A 21,111-nucleotide genomic window follows, 5' to 3' on the forward strand; every position below is an offset into this window, starting at 1 on the left:
TCACCGACTGACTGACAGACAACACCTAAACATCCAACTGCTGGGTAGTCAGCTCTACAATGCCAGAGCCAATCTCTCAGTAAAATTCCTATTCTAGCAGAACCTGCCTTATCCAATGAGAAGCTGCAGCCCAGAGGATGTGTAAATACTTTTGTAATTAAACATCTATAACACAAATGTCAATAAATGATACTTTTGTACTGAGATCAGTTCTATTGCTCCTTGTGAATGGGACAGTACACGTTACCCAAGATTCCATAGGTGCCACTCGTTTGCCAATCTCAACTAGAGAGCAGCTTATCACCTTCCAGAATAAATGAAATGGTCATAAAATAAAATATAAGTGGCAATAAAGGACTAGCATTTAGTTTCTGGAAATTGTTTGACTCGTATTACATGGATAATTTGAGAGTGGCTGGGTGCTACAATGGGTTACCACAATTTGCGCTCACTGGGATATGGGTTTGAATACAGTCCAGGCTAAGGAGATGAAAGTTTCATCTTTCTTCTGGCTGCATTTTATGAGAAATGAAGTAGTGCAGTTAGCTGCGGGTGTAGGTCCGCAGCTCAGAATTTGCTTGCCATTAATTTGCACTAAAATGGCCATCTCACTCAGAAAGCCCTCAGGGATAGCACATGTGGGTAATGGAAATGTTGCACAGATGCGGTAGGTGATGAGGTTTGGAGCATTGTTGCCATGGAGTAAAGGAGCTGGGAATGCTAGCCTTTGGGTGCCTAATATAGCAAAGTGTTCCATTACTGTCACTAACATCCTTCACTTTAATCAGCACAAGGATTCCCAAAACTATTACAAGGAAAGGAAAACATTTCCATTAGACTTTGTTCTCAACCCATGGCAATCCCCTACTAAATAGCACCTAATCTATGTGCTATCTACCATGGAGTTTTTGCTGTTGTGAAAAAAATGCACTATTGCTCCTTATTTTGAGTAGCAAAAAAGCTTATACAGACACACACACATACTCACACAAGGATGCACTCAATCCTCACAGCCTTAGTGGAACAGGCTAATTAATAACTGGATAAAAATCAGTTTGACAGTGGAGTTTGTGCTATAGCTATATTCAGATAGAATCATAGAAATAGCACAGTACAGCAGGAGGCCATTCGGCCCATTGAGTCTGCGCCGGCTCTTTCGAAGAGCAATCATGTTAGTCCCACTCGCCCGCTCTTTCCCCATATCCCTTCAATTTTTTCTTTTTCAAGTATTTATTCAATTCCTGACTTTTGTACTCTATATCTCTATTTATAAAGCCCAGGATCCCTTATGCTTCATTAACTGTGTTGTTAACCTGTCCTGCCACCTTCAAAGGTTTATGCACAAACACCCCAGGTCTCTCTCTCTTCTTGCACTCCCTTTAAAATTGTACCATTTAATGTGCAATGTCTCTCCTCCTTCTTCCTACCAAAATCTATCACGTCACACTTCTCCGCGTTTAAGCTTTCGAATTACCTATTTGATGTTTGAATATTTACTAAAAACCATTAGATTAAATATTTACATTGAGGGGAGCATTGAAAAATGGAAATAAGAAACATTCGCACCACACAAATAACATTAGCGCCACACAAGTGCCAGGCAATGACTATCTCCAACAAGCAAGCATCTAACCTCTGCCCTTTGACATTCAACGGCATTACCATCGCCGAATCCCCCACCATCAACATCCTGGGAGTCACCATTGACCAGAAACTTAACTGGACCAATCACATAAATACTGTGGCTACAAGAGCAGGTCAGAGGTTGGGTATACTACGGCAAGTGTCTCACCTCCTGACTCCCCAAAGACTTTCCACCATCTACAATGCACAAGTCAGGAGAGTGACGGAATACTCTCCACTTACCTGGATGAGTGCAGCTCCAACACTCAAGAAGCTCGACACCATCCAGGACAAAGCAGCCCGCTTGATTGGCACCCCATCCGCCTTCAACATTCACACCCTCCACCACTGGCGCACCGCAGCTGCAGTGTGTACCATCTACAAGATACACTGCAGCAACTCACCAAGGCTTCTTTGGCAACACCTCCCAAACCCAGGACAAGGGCAGCACGTGTATGGGAACACCATCACCTGCAAGTTCCCCTTCAAGTTACACACCATCCTGACTTGGAAATATATCGCCGTTCCTTCATTGTTGCTTGGTCAAAATCCTGGAACACCCTCCCTAACAGTACTGTGGGAGTACCTTCAACAAGTGAACTGCAGCGGTTCAAGAAGACGGCTCACCACCACCTTCTCAAGGGCAATTAGGGATGGGCAATAAATGGCCCTGCCAGCAACGCCCACATCCCGGAATGAATTTTTAAAAATAAACTGAGGCTGTAAGTGAGCATGAGATGAATTAACGCATCAACAAGGCACATCTAAAGCATATAAATATATCAGCCGACTTCAAAAGAAAACAATAATACAATTCTTTACTGCAGTTAACCAAAATAGTTCCAGGCATATATTAAAGGACATGTTACAGCACAATGGGGTTTCCATATTTGCACAATAATATCAAAATATTATGTATGGTTATGATTTCCTAACATTTATTCAGATAATACTATTAATAAAGGAACAATTGTTGCACTGCAGACATTCATCTCATTCCTGGGTGGAATGCCAGGATTATCTGACAACATGTCAATCTAAAGCAGATTTATTTTCACAGGAATTCAGAGTTGTATTCCTCTGTCAACGCAAACATACATTCAAGGTCAAACAAAATGCCTTCTGAAATTACAATAGCGCAAATTGAAAATACAAATTTTCAGTCTTACAAATTGGAAGTCTACATTTGCCATTATATTTTTTGCTCTGTTGGTTTTGTCTGTTTGTGTATAATGAGCCTAGAGTGAGGGAGCAATTTGAGATCATAAGATTTGAGTGGAGTGGGGGTGCGGAAGGGATGTGGGGAAGGCAGAGGCTGTCTGACCAATAGGGGAATTTTTTGACCAATAAGGGAATTTTTTAACCAATAAGGAAATTTTTAACCAATAAGGGAATTAAGGGTTACGGGGAGCGGGCGGGTAAGTGGAGCTGAGTTCATGGCCAGATCAGCCATGATCTTGTTGAATGGCGGAGCAGGCTCGAGGGGCTAGATGGCCTACTCCTGTTCCTAATTCTTATGTTCTTATGTTCTTTTGTTCTTATGTTCTGATTACTGGCCAAGTACAATCTGACAGTCGCAAGTGCAGAGCCCTGATTTCGAGATACAGGGTTAGCAAAGCTGCGAAGTTGAGCTCCTGCGCAATCTGGTGCTGTGTCACAAGGGGGCGAGTGCACCAGGATTCTCCATTGATGCTCTGAAGTTCGAAGTTCATTGACGATCGTGCCTTAGTCAGCCTTTGGAATGGAAAAAAGGAGTGAGAAAGTGGAGATGGTTCAATGCAAACCACTTCCAATTAAATCTATTGCCGCAGGTTGTTTTCCATATTAGAGGAGACTTTTATTTAAACAGTCACCAGCCCAGTTTATCATGACTGATTCTCATTCCAACGAGGGACATTATCTTTGAGTACAACGAACTACCATGACCATTATAGGAGCAATTTCAACATTTAGGAAACGGTCAGTGTGATTTTAACTATTTGGGACTATTTACGGAAAGCAGAGTTTCTTATAACTAGGTTCATTATAGCAGGGTCTCATTGTGTGTGGGTGTATCTATATTCAATTCATGACTGTTGCTCAAATTTTATTCATAAGCTGCCAGCAAAAAGCAAAAATACAATAAGGGATCCCAGTGAGTTAATGGGGTTCTGCTTCCCCAAAATACAATAAAGGATTGCAGTGAGTTAATGGGGTACAGCTCTCCCGCAAAATAGTTGAGAACGGGACCCTTTTTGAAATACGTTGTCAAAACTGGTAACTGATTATGGATTGTTCATGGTACAGTAGATGATATGTTGTTTGCTAAATACAGGAGGACAATATTGTGCGGTGCAAATGTATTATATTGCTGCTAAAGTGGAGCTCTGTGTCCTTAATGCCACAAAGTCTAATTGCTGTTAAGTAAACAAAGCTTGAGGACAAGTAGAGCTTAAGGCTGGAATTTTGCCTACCTGGGTGGGTGTCCGTGGCAGGTCGCGACACCTCTGCCGGCTCGATCCCACTGCTGAAAATAAACTTACCTTAATGGGGCCTATTAAGCCCACCCAGCTCATTACCCGGCCCAATTATATGGAGTGGGTCTAGTGACGCCAGGATCTCTAAAGGGACCACATTAGATCTGAGGTTAAATCTAACATAGTGCTGTCAGTGCCCTACAGCATTGGAGTGCTACAAACACAGACGATGGGCTAGAATCTCCACTATTGAGCAGATCGCCCAAAAATGGGCGTTATTTCTGGCGTGGGTGGTTAAAAAGGATTTTCAGATCGCCGGCTTCTCGCCCATTCTTAAAACATCTAATTTACATTTTTGAAAATGGACGTTACCGTGAGCGATATCAAATGGGCGGTAGCGTTAAATTTTTTTTGACCTTCTGCCGTAAAGTGTGGCCGTCCTTAGCAACGGCATGGCAACACTCGATTCCCGCGATTCTGGAAGTCAAGGGTCACCATGACTTGCGCAGAAGAGGAGACAGAGAGAGAGGGAGCTCAGAGGGACTGAAGTCGTGACTGCGTGTGGTGTGATTGCTTTGGGAGGAAGGAGGGAGACTTTAGAGCTTCACAGCAAGTAGGCAAACAAAAAGGACTGTTATCAGCCACATGTTTGACTGAATTTGCCCTATAATGGAGAGAGAGGAGGAGGCATTAGAGCACGCTGTGGAGACTGACGCTGGAGAGAGCAGTGAGCTGGGAGAGGAGCACATTGGAGGCCGCAAAAGAGCCAGGAGGTTCTCAGATGAGGCAAATGCCTCCCTCCTGCAGGAGGTCGAGTCACACTGGGTGATTTGACACAGGGAGGGCGTGGGAAGCCCATCCCAAAGACCTACCAGAGGATATGGACCAAGATAGCAGAGGTGGTCTCGTCGACGACCAATGACGTGCGTGAGGGCAACAAATGCCCCAACCGATGGAACGACCTTGTGGGATCCGCAAGAGTAAATATTACATTGATTTACATGTACTTATGTATTTATATAATTTGATTTGTAACAGTCATGAGTGACTATCAGCAGATGTGAGGTCTTGCACTTTTACCGGGAATGTTTTACTCAAAGCCTGCAGTCACGGTGTACGTCTTTAGGTAAAGAATGATAATAATCATAATAATCATGATTACATTGTTGGTTATGTGTTGTATCAGTCTCTGTGACAGTACCTAGCAATGATCTCATGCAATGATCTCAAGCCATGTCATCCTGTCACCTTTTACAGAAGAAGCTATCGACGATGAGTCCCGTGCAGAGGCGAACGGGTGGGGGGCCACCAGTCCCCAGCGACAACACAGAGATGGAGGAGCAAGTGCTAGCTCTCATGGGGAAGCACACCCGGACAGCCACGGATGCATCTGCAGAGCCTGAAGTGATGCCACGTGAGTAAAGCTTACACCATTGCGTGATGTAAAGTCAATAGATGCCACACCAACTCATATCCGACCAATCATATATGATAGATGATTTATAAAAGTGTCATAGAAATAATGCTGGCCTAATGAAAATCATTGCAATGCAAATGTGTTGATGGTCATGAAATGTGATGTCTGTGATGATTTTGAGAGTGGCGGTGCTTTTGTCGTGCATATGCTGTGTGTAGCACTGGGCTCACCTTGTCACCCTAGCACCCCCTAATAAACTCATTTGTGTCTTGTAGCTCAGCCAGCATCGCGGCCCCAGGCAAAGCCACAGAGGCCAGAAGGTGGGGGGCGCGGGGCAGGAGTCGGCAGATGATCCTACTACATCTGGTGCTGAGGAGCTCCGATTGTCGCCCATCAATCCGCTGGGTCTGTTCTTGATGGATGAGAGCGCGGACTTCAAAGAACCTGCATCGCCACGCTCCAGAAGCCATTCCACCCCAAGGCCATCTATTGGTCCTCCAGTCATTCCTGCCTCCACTCTGGAGGTGCCGGCCCCAAGCACCTCTCCACAGGGCACCCCATTTGTCCCCAGGACGGCGCCGACCCCGCGGAGGTCTCGTGGACGCAGCAGGTCTGTTCCACGAGCGCGACATGACATCGGAGAGATGATATAGTTGTCCAGGAGGATTGTAGATATTAGTGACCAGCTCATCGAAGCTTTGGGGGCATATCCCGACACCTGGCCACCATGACCAAGTACATTCCGCGCATGGCAGAGTCCCTGGATGCGATAGACAGGAACACTGCTGCCACAGCCCTCCACGTGGTCCCAGAGCATGGCACTCCACCTCTAGGTTCCACACCACCACTGCGAACGACAGATGAGGGCAAGGACCAAGATCCTGTTTCTGCATCGGAGAATGTTTCCCCCTCAGCACCCCACGCTCCCGTACCAGTCCAACCAACGCAACTGCCTTCATCCCACCCCAATGAGGCACTGGCCTGAGGAGCTCATCGGCCAGGCGCCGTGGAGTGAGGAGGGAAAGGGGTAGAGGTGGGGAGAAGAAGGAGAGTGGGGAAGGAAGTGAGGTGCATGGCCGCAGGTGATGGCTGTGTTATATCTCCATCTGGGTATATGCAATTTGTTGCAATGTATGTGGGCTGGGGACTACGCTCCTGCTTTGCCTTTGTATTCTGTGTTGCTGGACATGTTGAACATGTGATTGATGCCAATGGTGGAAAAAGTGGGGAGTGGGCGGGGGTTGGGTGTTTTTGGCTGTGATACTTATGATTTCAGACCAATGTTGGTATTAAACTTTTGTTATTGAACATAACCTTGTTGCGCATTGTCTCAGATAGCTGGACCATTACACACTGGTGATCCCTTACCATGAAAGGGTTAAATACAATTTAACATCAATCATTGTAAACTTTAACTGGCACCAAGGTGATGGGCACCATTGATGTCTGAGCTGCACACACACAGCAGTGTGTCAGCGTTGTCACTCACATCAGCGCTCTTTCAGTCAAATCTTTCCGATATCAGCTCCTCACGTAAGAGTGGGATTTAACAAATGCCAGCCACACCACTGGCATTTGTTCCGGTTAGTTCCACTTTTTGTGGGCGGTTTTTTGAGTGAGCGATATTATGGCCGATATGTGTGCGAGGTGATGAAATTGAAGATAGCCGATCTCCATGGCCGCTAGTTTGGGTAATTATGCTCTTTACGACAAAAAAGCAGTCGCCGGGCATTAATATTGAATCTCGGCATTAATTCCGTGCAGAAAGTAACGGCGGACGATATTATGGCCGTTGAATTCGTCCATTCTGCTGATTCCGCCCCAAAAAAGTGGGCGGGTGGTGATATTTTTTCTCGCTGTTAAGCCCAAGTAACGCTCGTCGATAGGTCTGCCAAAAAAACCCGTCAGCTTCCATTTTGTGCCAGAATGGTGATATATGGGCATTATAGGTCATTTCCGCCGTAAAATAGGTGTTAAGTGGGCATTAAGCATGCAAAAAAAGTGGAGGTTCTAGCCCAATGACTGCAGAGAGGCAGAGGACTGCACCCAGGTTCTCCAATGACTCCCTCCGATGGGCGGAAGCGACCTTCCCAGGAGACCAAAACAACCTGGTTGGAGATTGCAGAGGAGGACACAAGCAGGGATGTGGTCAGGAGGACCTGGGTGCAGTGCCGCAAATGTTTCAATGATCTCAGTAGATCAGGAATGTTAGTACAAAGCCACACTCTACCTCATCCTGCTGTGCCTCTCATCACATCCCCATCACTCTGCCATCCCTACCCTACTCCTGCACATCCTTACTCACACCAACTTACCTTGCACCTCCACCCATCCTTCTCTATCTATACTATCACATCTCCATCTCATTAGCCACCCTTCACACTCACCCTCATCCTAGTGCAATCATACCAACTAACAACATACAAGGGTAGCAATTTTGGTGTTTTAGTCAATGTTAATGGCAAGATTCCGTTAATGTATTGTCAGCCATTAAAATCTTTATTTTCATCACTTTTTGGTCTTGGACAGATTTGTGTGCACCTTTGTAAGTGACTTAGTGAGTAGCAGTGAATGGTGAGACATTACCTCTAGCTGATGAGAGTGTGAAAGGAATGGCTTGGGCATTGTTGAGATGCTTTATGGTATTGGTGTGAGGTGGTGCCAACCTGGCGTATCATGTGGCAGCCAGGGTGTACAGCATAAACTTAACTAAACCTAGCCATGATGAGGGCATTCCTGGCCTCCCAGGCAGCAATGTGCTCAGGTGCTGATACCCTTTGTCCTGTGCGGCATCAGGTGATTGCGGAGAAGGTTGATGGTGCTGTTGGTGCTGCTGGTGTGTCTGGTGTTGCTGGTGTTGAGGCTCATCGTGGTCCGATCCTGAGGAATGGAATAGTTAGCAGGTGAAGTACAGATGACAGAAGCATGGTGAGATAGTTCTTCCAATGAGGTGACACTGGATGGAGACTGTGCTGCCTGCAAAACCTGTGCTGGAAATGGACTGAGCAACAGGTTCTGCCTGAGGAAAGTGATCATCTGTCAGCTTTTACTGTACATTTGATGCTATCAAGTAATCAGCTGGGACAATGGCCACGGAACTCCCGCCTCAGGTTGCCAGACGTGGTTCCCAAGCTGCGTAAATCCTATGGCCATGCAGGGAAATTAAAGTGAGTGAAAAAAAGGCTCTTACTACCTGATAATGATTTCAATTGGGTCGCCCGCCGCTGCCGGTCGGGTCAGCTCCCCGATGACAGACGTGCCCGGGGGGGGGGGAGGGGGGGGAAGGCGCGTGGTGGTGGGATGACAGCGGGTTCCCGATGCACCGTCAAAAATAACATCTTTCCCACCCGACCTACCACCGTTCGCGCCCGCTACCACCCTGGAAAATTCCGGCTTAAGTGTTGCTTGGTGAGGGAACTTTTGCAGGCTGGAAAGTGTTAATGATTTTCAGGCTCCTGGTTGGTGACTATCTTTCGTTCTATGTTTTGCTTTTAAGATTGTTTTGCATCTGTAACAAAGTGTGTCCAGTGTGTGACTCTGAAGTGTGATGCTAGATGCAAGACTTTTATAGTTAGATAGCCTATTACTATTGAACAACCATGAAGAATGGCTAGCAATAACCAAGCTGCACTCAACAGGATTCTTGCTCGGAGTACATTGTGAACAAATGGAAGAGAACCAGATTTCCCTGTCACGTCTCTAATCAAGAAATAATATCTGGGTGTGTGGGCAATTACATACATTGGAACTCTCCAGCGCAACGTGTGTCGGTTTATCTTCATTGCAGACTTTTGGCGATATCAGCGTAGGCCCGTTCAATCTCTTCATTGGCTGGGCAAGTGTGGCTGAACTCATTCCGTTTATATGCATTGTTCAGATAACGCAAGAGAGCAAACATTTGTACAGGAATCTCAAAATTCCGGTATTTCTTTGCAGCCACCTGCAGAGAGGCCAAACAGACAGATCCAATATTAATTTATTTTCCTCAATGCTAAAGTAACATAGTGAGGTAGCTATTGGTGGACTATATTGTCAACTTTGGTGGAGTTTGGAAGCTCACAGTTTCTAAGTAATGTTAATCGATCATCAGTACTAATTTACAAAATGTCTTTAACATATGTATACAAAGAAACAACAGGCCCGATTTTCACCGACAAGTTTGTGTTAGACAGTGAATTTACTCCCCGTCCGATTTTACACTCCATTGACCGGTGTCACTGGGCAGGTTGGGTTAAGATCGGGTTTATAGAGCCATCAGGTGTCAACAAACAGAAGAAACACTAAATTAAAACTCCATGGCTTATCAATTGGTTTGAATATGACTGAGAATTCATGAAGTACTCTCGTGGCATTGCTCATGGTAAGTCAGATGATGTTCTGTTTTAAAATAACAGAATGATTGCACCATGTAACAATATAATGCATCTTTCTGTTGCTAAGGTAGAGTTATGATTAACTATCACGATCCACAAAATCTGACTGAACACCTGAAGTCAATTCGAGGATAATTGCTGTTGTTGAAGGAAGTTTGTAGCTTGGCAGCTGACTATATTTCTCCAACTGCAGGTCAGAAGAAATCAGGAGAAAATGACTGGCTTTTTACCTTCTCCAGGTTGTACCTCCCTTATCTGGAACCCTCGGGACCTGGCCTGTTCTAGATAAGGGATTTTTCCGGATGAGGGGTGGTCACGTTAAATTGGATGGTACAGGTACTGAGCAATGGGATATCGGGGCTGGCTGGCTTGGGGCTGGAAGTGCGGCAGAGAGGTCCTGGGGGGGGGGGTGGTGGATCGTAGGGTCAAGCCAGCAATTGCGGGAGTCGGCAATGAGGAAGGACTTCAATTTGTTCAATTTGTTCATGTCGGAGTTCTGCGCATGTGCCACCCGGTGGCTGGGAATGGTTCTGAACGAGGGGTGGTTTCGGATAAGGGAGTTCTGGATAAGGGCTGTTCAACCTGTACTGTTTTTAAAGTTGCTGTGTCTTCATTGATAGATTATATAGTCAGATGTGATTTGTTGCTGTTTTATAAATATATTAATTAGGCTTAACAAGACACAAGTGTGGTACAGATAGTGTAACACTTTCAAGTGTGGTTCAGATATGTTAAACACAAATGCCAAGAAAATGTGCAATTGGTGGCCACCAGTGGCCCCTGCTCCTGACTCTGCCAAAGTAACCATGGTCAAGGGGAGGTCACCTCATTTTGATAATCCAGGCAGGCACCCAACCCAATCACTACAGGCCCATGTTAGGCGCCTACTGGAAGGGTCGTATGGACAGTGGTGGGGGAGGGCCAGGCGTGAAGAGTAGAGCTGGCTCCCCACTCATTCAGAAGTCAACAAATGTTTCTTCCTGCAGCACAGTAGCTTCCATTTTAATAGGAGCATGAACAATACAACATATCTAACAGTATGTTGTATTGGAATAGGGCCTGTTTTATGGGAATAGGGCCTGTGCATTTTGAGGGCCAAGACCTTTGCATATCGATAGATAGAATGATCGGAGATACATGTTTAGGTTTTTAAATTATTTAACTGATAACATTCCATCAAATACTCCTTGAAAATAATTGTCTTTTATTTAGACAATAAAAATGGAAAAAATATTTCTTAAACTTCCACATAACAGGATATTTTTGTTACACATTAAATTAAAACACCCTATTCTATGGTTCCAGTTAGACATTATTCTATCAATAGCTCAATATTGGCAGGATATACAACAGACACAATTGTATACATTGATTAATTCAGTTACAGTAGTTGAAGTCTTTTTCCCCTTTTCTCTTGACGGCAACAATTCATCATGGTCATCATACAGTTCCATGGGTACTGATAGCTCACTGCTACCTTGCTCAAGTAACAAGTCTTCATATGTTCATTTAGACAGTGAGTGTCGTTTGACTTATTTAATTGTGGGAGACATCATCGCTTGGACTTGCCTTAGTACGCATGCCAGATACGAGACTCCCTAAGCAAATGCTTTATGCGGAGCTCCTTCATGGTAAACGAGCCAAAGGAGGACAGCAGAAACATTATAGGGACACTCTCAAAGCCTCGCTGGTAAAGTGCGACATCGCCACTGACACCTGGGAGACCCTGGCCGCAGACGGCCCGAGGTGGAGAAAGTCCATCCAGGAGGAGGGCATTGAGCTCTTCGAGTCTCGGCGCAAAGAGCATGGAGAGGCCAAGCGCAGGCAGCAGAAGGAGCGCGCGGCAAACCAGCCCCACCGACCCCTTCCCTCGACGAATGTCTGTCCCACCTGTAACAGGGTCTGTGGCTCTCGTGTTGGACTGTTCAGCCATCAAAGAACTCACTTTGGGAGTGGAAGCAAGTCCTCGTCGATTCGGAGGGACTGCCTATGATGATGATGGACTTTCCTTGGCCTTATCTGATGTCCACACCCACACACGTTCCCTGCAGGGGTCACTGCATAGTGATCAGAAGTGGGGATCTTGTTTGTTTGACTAGCTGCTGCTCCCAGTCCAGGAAACATAAGCCAATTTAATTCCTCAGCTCCGAGCAACTAAATCATAATATACAAGGGTTCAAATGTGGGACAGCCAAAAGGTTATGAAATCCTTTACTGCAACTTTATAAAGAAACTATTCAAACTTGATTAACAAGATATCCTACAGCCTGCGTATATATTCTATATATTTATTTCAATATAGAGTGGGTTGTATTTGAACTAGACAACACTCTGGATGGTGATACAGGATTAGATGAAAATAAACCACCCATGATAAAGCCATCATATCCTGCTTGTTTTTGTTATCCAGATGGAGTTGTGAGTTGTAAAATTAAAACTGCAGAATGCAGGGAGTTCCCAGAACACCAGGTTGACTCTCATTGTAAGGGATTGGGCCGAGCTGTTCCTGTGACTCCTTAGAATGTGGGGCCCTCCTCCTCCTCTCTTACTAACTGCAACTTCAGTTTCTTATAAGTTTTTATAAATGATACCTTGATGATGTGAAGCTTAGGTAGCAGATTGCAGTCCGCCAGTGTCAGCTCATTTCCGTCCAGGTATTTCCTCTTGGAGACAAGAACCATCTCTGAACTGTTAGCATCAATCTCATCAGAGAGGGGTTCTTTCAGATAGTTGTCCAATCTATGCAGCTCCTTCAGCAGGGCCTTCTCAAATTCTAGAGTGAGCCAAGGAGAGTACATTTAGCCAGGCAAGTATCTGTGTTATGCAACTTGCTGCTGTCATCAAGGTCAAAACATATTAATATTAAACATGGGTTGACACATTTACCATGTGATAAACATAATGCATAATTCACATTAACCAAATGTCAGTTCTGCAGGTACTGAACCTCTGGAAGTCAACTAACTTTTCAAACCTGCCAGAAAATAGCAACTGGAATATCTCATGACTCATCTTATAACATTACAACATTAGCGTCCTTGACCAGGCTGACATCCCCAGCATTGAAGCACTGGCCACACTTGATCAGCTCCGCTGGGCAGGCAACATCGTTTGCATGCCAGACACAAGACTCCCAAAGCAAGCGCTCTAATCGGAACTCCTTCACGGCAAACGAGCCAAAGGTGGGCAGAGGAAATGTTACAGGGGCACCCTCAAAGCCTCCCTGATAAAGTGCAACATCCCACTGACACCTGGGAGTCCTTGGCCAAAGACCGCCCTAAGTGGAGGAAGTGCATCCGGTAGGATGCCAAGCACCTCCAGTCTCATCGGCGAAAGCTCGCAGAAATCAAGCGCAGGCAGCGGAAAGAGCATGCGGCAAACCTGCCCCACCCACTCTTTCTGACAACGACTATCTGTCCAGGGACTGTGGTTGTTTTAATGGACTGTTCAGTCACCTAAGGACTCACTTTGAGTGGAAGCAAGTCCTCTTCGATTCCGAGGGACTGCCTACGCTGATGATGATATTTGACAACTAAAGATCTGAGTTGAATGCTCAGAATAATGTGCAATGGAAATCTTCTGACTTTTGCTATCTGGGAACTTTTTTGCAAGATATTTTGCCCTGTGCGTAAATGCAAATACCTATGGTGACAGTCATGGTGTACAAAGACACTTTTATTAAATAAATATTAAGGTGTTGTGTATCTGCAAAGCATGCACCCCCATGTTCCGCCACCAGGGAGTGCATCCCCTGAAGTCCCAAGGGATCCCAGCACCCTTGGGAGCACTGTATATAAGCCGGCCCCTAAGGCCTGTTCCTCACTCTGGAGTATATTAATAAAGACTGAGGTCACTGTTACTTTAACCTCCCTGTGTGCAGTCTCATCTGTGTTAGGAATACAATAACTGGCGACGAGTATACGAATCCAATGCAAAGATGCAGCAAACTGTGGGCATCCTGGAAAAGTTCTCGGAGGGTGAGGACTGTGAAGCCTATGTCGAATGGCCAGACCAGTACTTTGTAGCCAACGAGCTGGACAGAGAAGGAAGCGCTGCAAAAAGGAGAGCGGTCCTCCTCACGGTCTGCGGGGCACCGACCTACAGCCTCATGAAGAATCTTCTGGCTCTGGTGAAACGCACAGCTAAGTTGTATGAGGAGCTGTGTACACTGGTTTGGGAGCATCTTAACCCGAGGGAGAGCGTGCTGATGGCAAGGTATCAGTTCTACACGTGCCAGCGATCTGAAGGTCAGGAAGTGGCGAGCTACATCGCCGAGCTAAGGCGACTTGCAGGACAATGTGAGTTTGATGACTACCTGGAGCAGATGCTCAGAGACTTTTTTGTACTGGGCATTGGCCATGAGACCATCCTACGAAAACTTTTGACTATAGAGACACCGACCCTCAGTAAGGCCATTGCACAGGCTTTTATATCCACCAGTGATAACACCAAACAAATCTCTCAGCACACAAGTGCTAGCAATGTTCATAAATTAACTGGAACTGTGTTTGCGAGCAGAAATGTACAAGGCAGAAACCATGAGTCTGCAACTGCCAGCAGGCGTCAGGTAACCCAGATGACTCAGAGTCCGCAACAAAGGATGAATGCAAGGCAATTCACACCTTGTTGGCGTTGTGGAGGCTTCCATTCAGCCTATTCAAAGGGTATGTTTGCAAGAGCTGTGGAACAATGGGGCACCTCCAACGAGCTTGCAGATGAGCTGCAAGCTCTGCAAAACTTGCTAACCACCACGTGGCAGAGGAAGATCGGTCCATGGTGGATCAAAGCAATTTCGAGCCTCAGAGAGAGGAGGCAGAGGAAGATGAAATGTCCACCTATAATGCTAAGTGTAAAATTGAATGGCTTACCCAAAGCAATGGAACTGAACACTGGCGCTAGCCAATCCATCATGAGTAAAAAGATGTTTGAGAGACTGTGATGCAACAAGGCACTCAGACCAGCCCTGAGCCCCATCCACACGAAACACCAAAGAGCTCATCACTGTCCTGGGCAGTGCCATGGTCAAGGTCACCTATGAGGGCACAGTGCACGAACTGCCACTCTGGATTGTCCCGGGCGATGGCCAACCACTGCTTGGAAGGAGCTGGCTGGGCAAAATCCGCTGGAACTGGGATGACATCTGAGTGCTATCACATGTCGATGAGGCCTCATGTACCCAGGTTCTTAACAAATTTCCTTCCCTTTTTGAACCAGGTATTGGAAACATTTCCAGGGCGAAGGTGCGGATCCACTTGGTCCCAGAGGCACGACCCATTCACCACAAGATGCAAGCGGTACCTCACATGATAAGGGAGAGAGTGGAAATCGAGCTGGACAGGCTGCAATGCGAAGGCATCATCTTTCCAGTGGAATTCAGCGAGTGGGCCAGCCCATTGTTCCAGTACTCAAAAGTGATGGCACGGTCAGGATTTGCGGCGATTATAAAGTAACTATTAATCGTTTCTCGCTACAGGACCAATACCCGCTACCTAAGGCAGACGACCTATTTGCAACGCTGGCAGGAGGCAAGACGTTCACCAAGCTCGACGTGACTTCGGCCTACATGACGCAGGATCTGGAGGAGTCTTCGAAGGGCCTCACCTGCATCAACACGCACAAGGGACTGTTCATCTACAACAGATGCCCGTTTGAAATTCGGTCGGCTGCAGCGATCTTCCAGAGAAACATGGAGAGCCTACTCAAGTCGGTACCACGCACAGGGGTTTTCAGGACGACATATTGGTCACGGGTCGCGACACCGTCGAACACCTATAAAACCTGGAGGAGCTCCTCCAGCGACTGGATCGCGTAGGGCTGCGGCTGAAGAGGTCGAAATGCATCTTCATGGCAACAGAAGTGGAGTTTTTGGGGAGAAAGATTGCGGCGGATGCATTCAGCCCACAGACGCCAAGACAGAGGCCATCAGGAACGCGCTCAGGTCACAGAACGTCACGGAGCTGTGGTCGTTCCGGGAACTCCTCAACTATTTTGGTAACTTCCTAACGGGGTTAAACACCCTCTTAGAGCCCCTACATGTGTTATTGCGTAAAGGTGAGAACTGGGTATGGGGAAAAAAACAAGTAATTGCCTTTGAGAAAGCCAGAAACATTTTATGCTCCAACAAGCTGCTTGCATTGCATAACCCGTGTAAAAGACTTGTGCTAGCGCGTGATGCGTCGTCGTATGGAGTCGGGTGTATATTACAACAAGCTAACGTTGCGGGGAAGTTGCAACCTGTCGCCTATGTCTCCAGGAGCTTGTCTAAGGCAAAGAGGGCCTACAGCATGATTGAGAAAGAGGAATTAGTGTGTGTGTTCGAGGTAAAGAAAATGCATCAGTACCTGTTTGGCCTCAAATTTGAGCTAGAAATCGATCACAAGCCCCTCATATTCCTGTTCGCTGAAAACAAGGGGATAAATACTAATGCCTCAGCCCACATACAAAGGTGGGCACTCGCGCTATCAGCGTACAATTACACCATCCGCCACAGGCCAGGCACCGAGAACTGTGCAGATGCACTCAGTCGGCTACCATTGCCTACCACGGGGGATGGAAATGGCGCAGCCCACAGACTTGTTGATGGTCATGGAAGCGTTTGAAGATGATAAATCACCTGTCACGGCACGCCAGATTAGGACTTGGACCAGCCAAGATCCTCTGCTGTCCCTAGTAAAAAACTGTGTACTGCATGGGAGCTGGACCAGCATCCCCGTTGAAATGCAAGAGCTAATCAAGCCATTGCAGTGGCAAAAGGACGTGCTGTCCATTCAGGCAGACTGCCTGTAGTGCTATCCAAAAAGGGCAGGGAGACGTTCATCTCGGATCTCCACAGCACACACCCAGGTATAGTAATGATGAAAGCGATAGTCAGATCTCATGTGTGGTGGCCCGGTATCGACTCTGACTTCGAGTCCTGTGTATGGCAATGCAGCGTGTGTGCTCAGTTGAGCACCCAGAGAGGCACCACTAAGTTTGTGGTCCTGGCCCTCCAGACCATGGTCGAGGATCCATGTCAACTATGTGGGCCCGTTTCTCGGTAAAATGTTCCTGGTGGTGGTGATGCTTTTTTCAAAATGGATTGAATGTGAAATAATGTCGGGAAGCACCGCCACCGCCACCATTGAAAGCCTGAGGGCCATGTTTGCCACCCACGGCCTGCCTGACATACTGGTCAGTGACAACGGGCCATGTTTCACCAGTGGCGAATAAAATAATTCATGACCCACAATGGGATCAAACATGTCACCTCGGCCCCGTTTAAACCAGCCTCCATGGGCAGGCAGAGCGGGCAGTGCAAGCAATCAAACAGAGCCTTAAACAAGTCACAGAAGGCTCACTCCAAACCCGCCTGTCCCGCGTACTGCTTAGTTACTGCACAAGACCCCACTCTCTCACAGAGGTGCCCCCGGCTGAGCTACTCATGAAAAGGATACTTAAAACCAGACTCTTGCTGGTTCACCCCAACCTGCATGATCAGGTAGAGAACAGGCAGCAGCAACAAAATGTAAATGATGGTCGCGCCACAGTGTCACGGGAAATTGATCTGAATGACCCTATGTATGTGCTAAACTATGGACACGGTCCCAAGTGAATTGCGGGCACGGTGATAGCTAAAGAAGGGAGTAGGGTGTTTGTAGTCAAACTAGACAATGGACAAATTTGCAGAAAGCACCTGGACCAAACGAGGTTGCGGTTCACAGACTACCCTGAACAACCCACAGCAGATACCACCTTTTTCGAGCCCACAACACACACCCAAAGGATCAACGACACCACTCCGGACCACGAAATTGAACCCATCACGCCCAACAGCCCAGCAAGGCCAGGCTCACCTCGCAGCCCTGCAGGGCCAACAACACGCCAGCCCAGCAAGGGCACAGCCAACACACCAGAACAGACATTTGTACTGAGGCAGTCCACCAGGGAAAGAAAGGCTCCCGACCGCCTCACCTTGTAAATAGTTTTCACTTTGAATTTGGGGGGGTAGTGATGTTGTGTATCTGTTAAGCATGCACTCCCATGTTCCGCCACCAGGGATTGCATCCCCTGAAGTCTCAAGGGATCCCAGCATCCCTTGGGAGCACTGTATATAAGGCCTGTTCCTGACTCTGGAGTCTCTTAATAAAGACTGAGGTCACTGTTACTTTAACCTCCCTGTGTGCAGTCTCATCTGTGTTAGGAACACAATAAAAGCAGCAGCATATATAACATGTACTTTAGTTCAAACTGCTCTTGAATCACCATTACATTGGTCTCTTTATGCAGGCTATCTCAGGAATTCAAACTGTCCTCAAAATTCTCCAGAAAAACAAGTCAACTGTGAGGAGAGGTCCATAGTATGAACTGATATTCCTTTAACAATCATTTTATGGTTTTTTTGTGCTCGTTTTGTCTTATATATTAATGAGGAAGGAATACTTTTGCTAAATGTTACAATTTCACTGGAATCTCAGCATAGATTTTGCTTTACTTCAATAATGGAAAGATAAAATTTCTGAAAAATCTTCACTCAGACAACATTTATGATTTGGAATTGTATCACTTGGCTTCATTATAAGCATTTGGAAAGATGAAAGATAAAATGGAACAATCCCAAAGATTACTAATGAATGGAAAGCAAGGACCAAAGGAAGTTTTAATCCTAGTTATCTTTGATAAATGGGCAACATCAAACCCAAAACTATATAACTCCCACAAAAAGCAGTAGATGGTAGCTCAATTCATAATTTTAAATCTGAGATCATTAGATTCTTACTAGCCAAGGGTATTAAAGGATTTCGAGCCAAGGCAGGTAAATGGAGTTAAGATACAGATCAGCCATGATCTAATTGAAATACAGAACATGCTCGAGGAACTGAATGGCCTACTCCTGTTCCTATATTCCTCTATTACCATTAGTAATATGACGACTGGAGACTGAACTCTGCTATAACTACTTCTGACTTCTCAGAAACAGTTTTTTTAGAAGTAAGGGCTTTTATGTCTTATGTTTGGTTTTCAAAAATCAGAGGGGGAGACTTTCGCTTTCATTTTTGGCGGTTTTTCCGGCAAGAAAATGGATCTGCACCAATATTCTTGGCGGTTTCTCGCCGGTTCAGCTATTTTTGGGAGAGAAACTGCCCGGCGAAAGTTTCCCCTTTACTTTTTTAATGGAACCGCCCACATCTCGACACGACTGCCAGGACCAAACCGCAGATGTGCACTGCCGAGAAAATCGGCAGGGGGTAACTTTGGCCTCAAAGGAAGCCCGACCAGAGCGTCGAGGGAACCGCCCTGTTGTGAGTACTCTGCAAAGAAAAGTTAAAGGTTCTTTATTTTTTTTTTATTGTAAAATGGCAATTAGGTGTAAAACTATCTTGGGAATGTTTTTTAACTTTTTTTTAGTGAAATGTTTTTTTTAAGTTTTCCCCCCTCCTAGGTCCAGCCGCAGCCTTGAGTAAATTTTAAAAAAAATTTTAGGAACTGCCTGTTTCACCTAGTTTTGCCTTTAAACACCGAGAAACCGCCGAGAATACTGGTGCAAGATCCATTTTCTCACTGGGCGATATTTTTTTACCTTAATTATGGAAATTTTCACCTGCGTTGGTTGCAGATCGTTAGTGTTTTTCCTGGGCAGCAATCGGGCGTTGAGGGGCTTTAGGGAAAGTCTAGCCGAGAATGTTTTTTCTTTATTTCATGATGTTGCTAATCTTTGGAATTTTTAATTTGAATAGGTTTTCAATTACATCTATGCAAATTAGCAACACTCTATTGCTGCTGGGGTAACAAAGCACACAGTCTCCCAACACGTCATTTTTTTTTTGTATTAAGTCAATCCCACAAGGATCACGTTTCGGCCAGTCTGTAAATATTGCTGGTGACACGGCCCAGAGCGTGTACAATTAATTAATTGCAGAAGCAGATCTTACTTTCATTGGCATCTTTACTTGTGTTCTTGATATAAGCTGAAAATTTGGCAAAGATATCACTGCCAGCAGCATAAGATTCCGACTGTCGTGCAGTGAGATGCGGGTACCTGATGGAAAGAGAATAATATGAACTTTATTTAGAAACATAGAAACATAGAAAATAGGTGCAGGAGTAGGCCATTCGGCCCTTTGAGCCTGCACCGCCATTCAATGAGTTCATGGCTAAACATACAACTTCAGTACCCCATTCCTGCTTTCTCGCCATACCCCTTCATCCCCCTAGTAGTAAGGACTACATCTAATTCCTTTTTGAATATATTTAGTGAATTGGCCTCAACAACTTTCTGTGGTAGAGAATTCCACAGGTTCACCACTCTCTGGGTGAAGAAGTTTCTCCTCATCTCGGTCCTAAATGGCTTACCCCTTATCCTTAGACTGTGACCCCTGGTTCTGGACTTCCCCAACATTGGGATCATTCTTTCTGTCTAAACCCATCAGAATTTTAAACGTTTCTATGAGATCCCCTCTCATTCTTCTGAACTCCAGTGAATACAAGCCCAGTTGATCCAGTCTTTCTTGATATGTCAGTCCCGCCATCCCGGGAATCAGTCTGGTGAACCTTCGCTGCACTCCCTCAATAGCAAGAATGTCCTTCCTCAAGTTAGGAGTACACAATAATCCAGGTGTGGCCTCACCAAGGCTCTGTACAACTGTAGCAACACCTCCCTGTCCATGTACTCAAATCCCCTCGCTATGAAGGCCAACATGCCATTTGCTTTCTTAACCGCCTGCTGTACCTGCATGCCAACCTTCAATGACTGATGTACCATGACACCCAGATCTCGTTGCACCTCCCCTTTTCCTAATCTGTCACTATTCAGATAATAGTCTGTCTCTCTGTTTTTACCACCAAAGTGGATAACCTCACATTTATCCACATTATACTTCATCTGCCATGCATTTGCCCACTCACCTAACCTATCCAAGTCACTCTGCAGCCTCATAGCATCCTCCTCGCAGCTCACGCTGCCACCCAACTTAGTGTCATCCGCAAATTTGGAGATACGACATTTAATCACCTCATCTAAATCATTAATGTAGAATGTAAACAGCTGGGGTCCCAGCATAGAACCTTGCGGTACCCCATTGTCACTGCCTGCCATTCTGAAAAGTACCCATTTACTCCTACTCTTTGCTTCCTGTCTGACAACCAGTTCTCAATCCACATCAGCACACTACCCCCAATCCTATGTGCTTTAACTTTGCACATTAATCTCTTGTGTGGGACCTTGTCGAAAGCCTTCTGAAAGTCCAAATATACCACATCAACTGGT

The 21,111-nt window shown here is 45.9% G+C and overlaps 1 protein-coding gene across 3 annotated transcripts in view; it reads right to left on the reverse strand.

Annotated features, from left to right (window-relative positions):
* Positions 1 to 2,422: 2,422 nt before the first annotated feature.
* Positions 2,423 to 21,111, reverse strand: part of LOC139265744 (chloride intracellular channel protein 2-like) — a 44,998-nt gene continuing 26,309 nt past the window's right edge. Inside the window, exons 4-7 of one of the 3 annotated variants that reach the window (XM_070883087.1) lie at positions 19,778 to 19,884; positions 12,461 to 12,642; positions 9,238 to 9,436; positions 2,423 to 3,357 (exon numbers count right to left, since the gene is read on the reverse strand). In XM_070883087.1, the coding sequence (XP_070739188.1) occupies positions 9,275 to 9,436; positions 12,461 to 12,642; positions 19,778 to 19,884 (451 nt within the window). In that variant the 3' untranslated portion in view covers positions 2,423 to 3,357; positions 9,238 to 9,274. Of the gene's footprint in view, positions 9,437 to 12,460; positions 12,643 to 19,777; positions 19,885 to 21,111 lie in introns of all 3 variants that reach the window. The other 2 variants (XM_070883086.1, XM_070883085.1) reach the window with 2 other exon arrangements.

Source organism: Pristiophorus japonicus, chromosome 6, assembly GCF_044704955.1.
Source record: "Pristiophorus japonicus isolate sPriJap1 chromosome 6, sPriJap1.hap1, whole genome shotgun sequence".
NCBI lineage: Eukaryota > Metazoa > Chordata > Chondrichthyes > Pristiophoridae > Pristiophorus > Pristiophorus japonicus.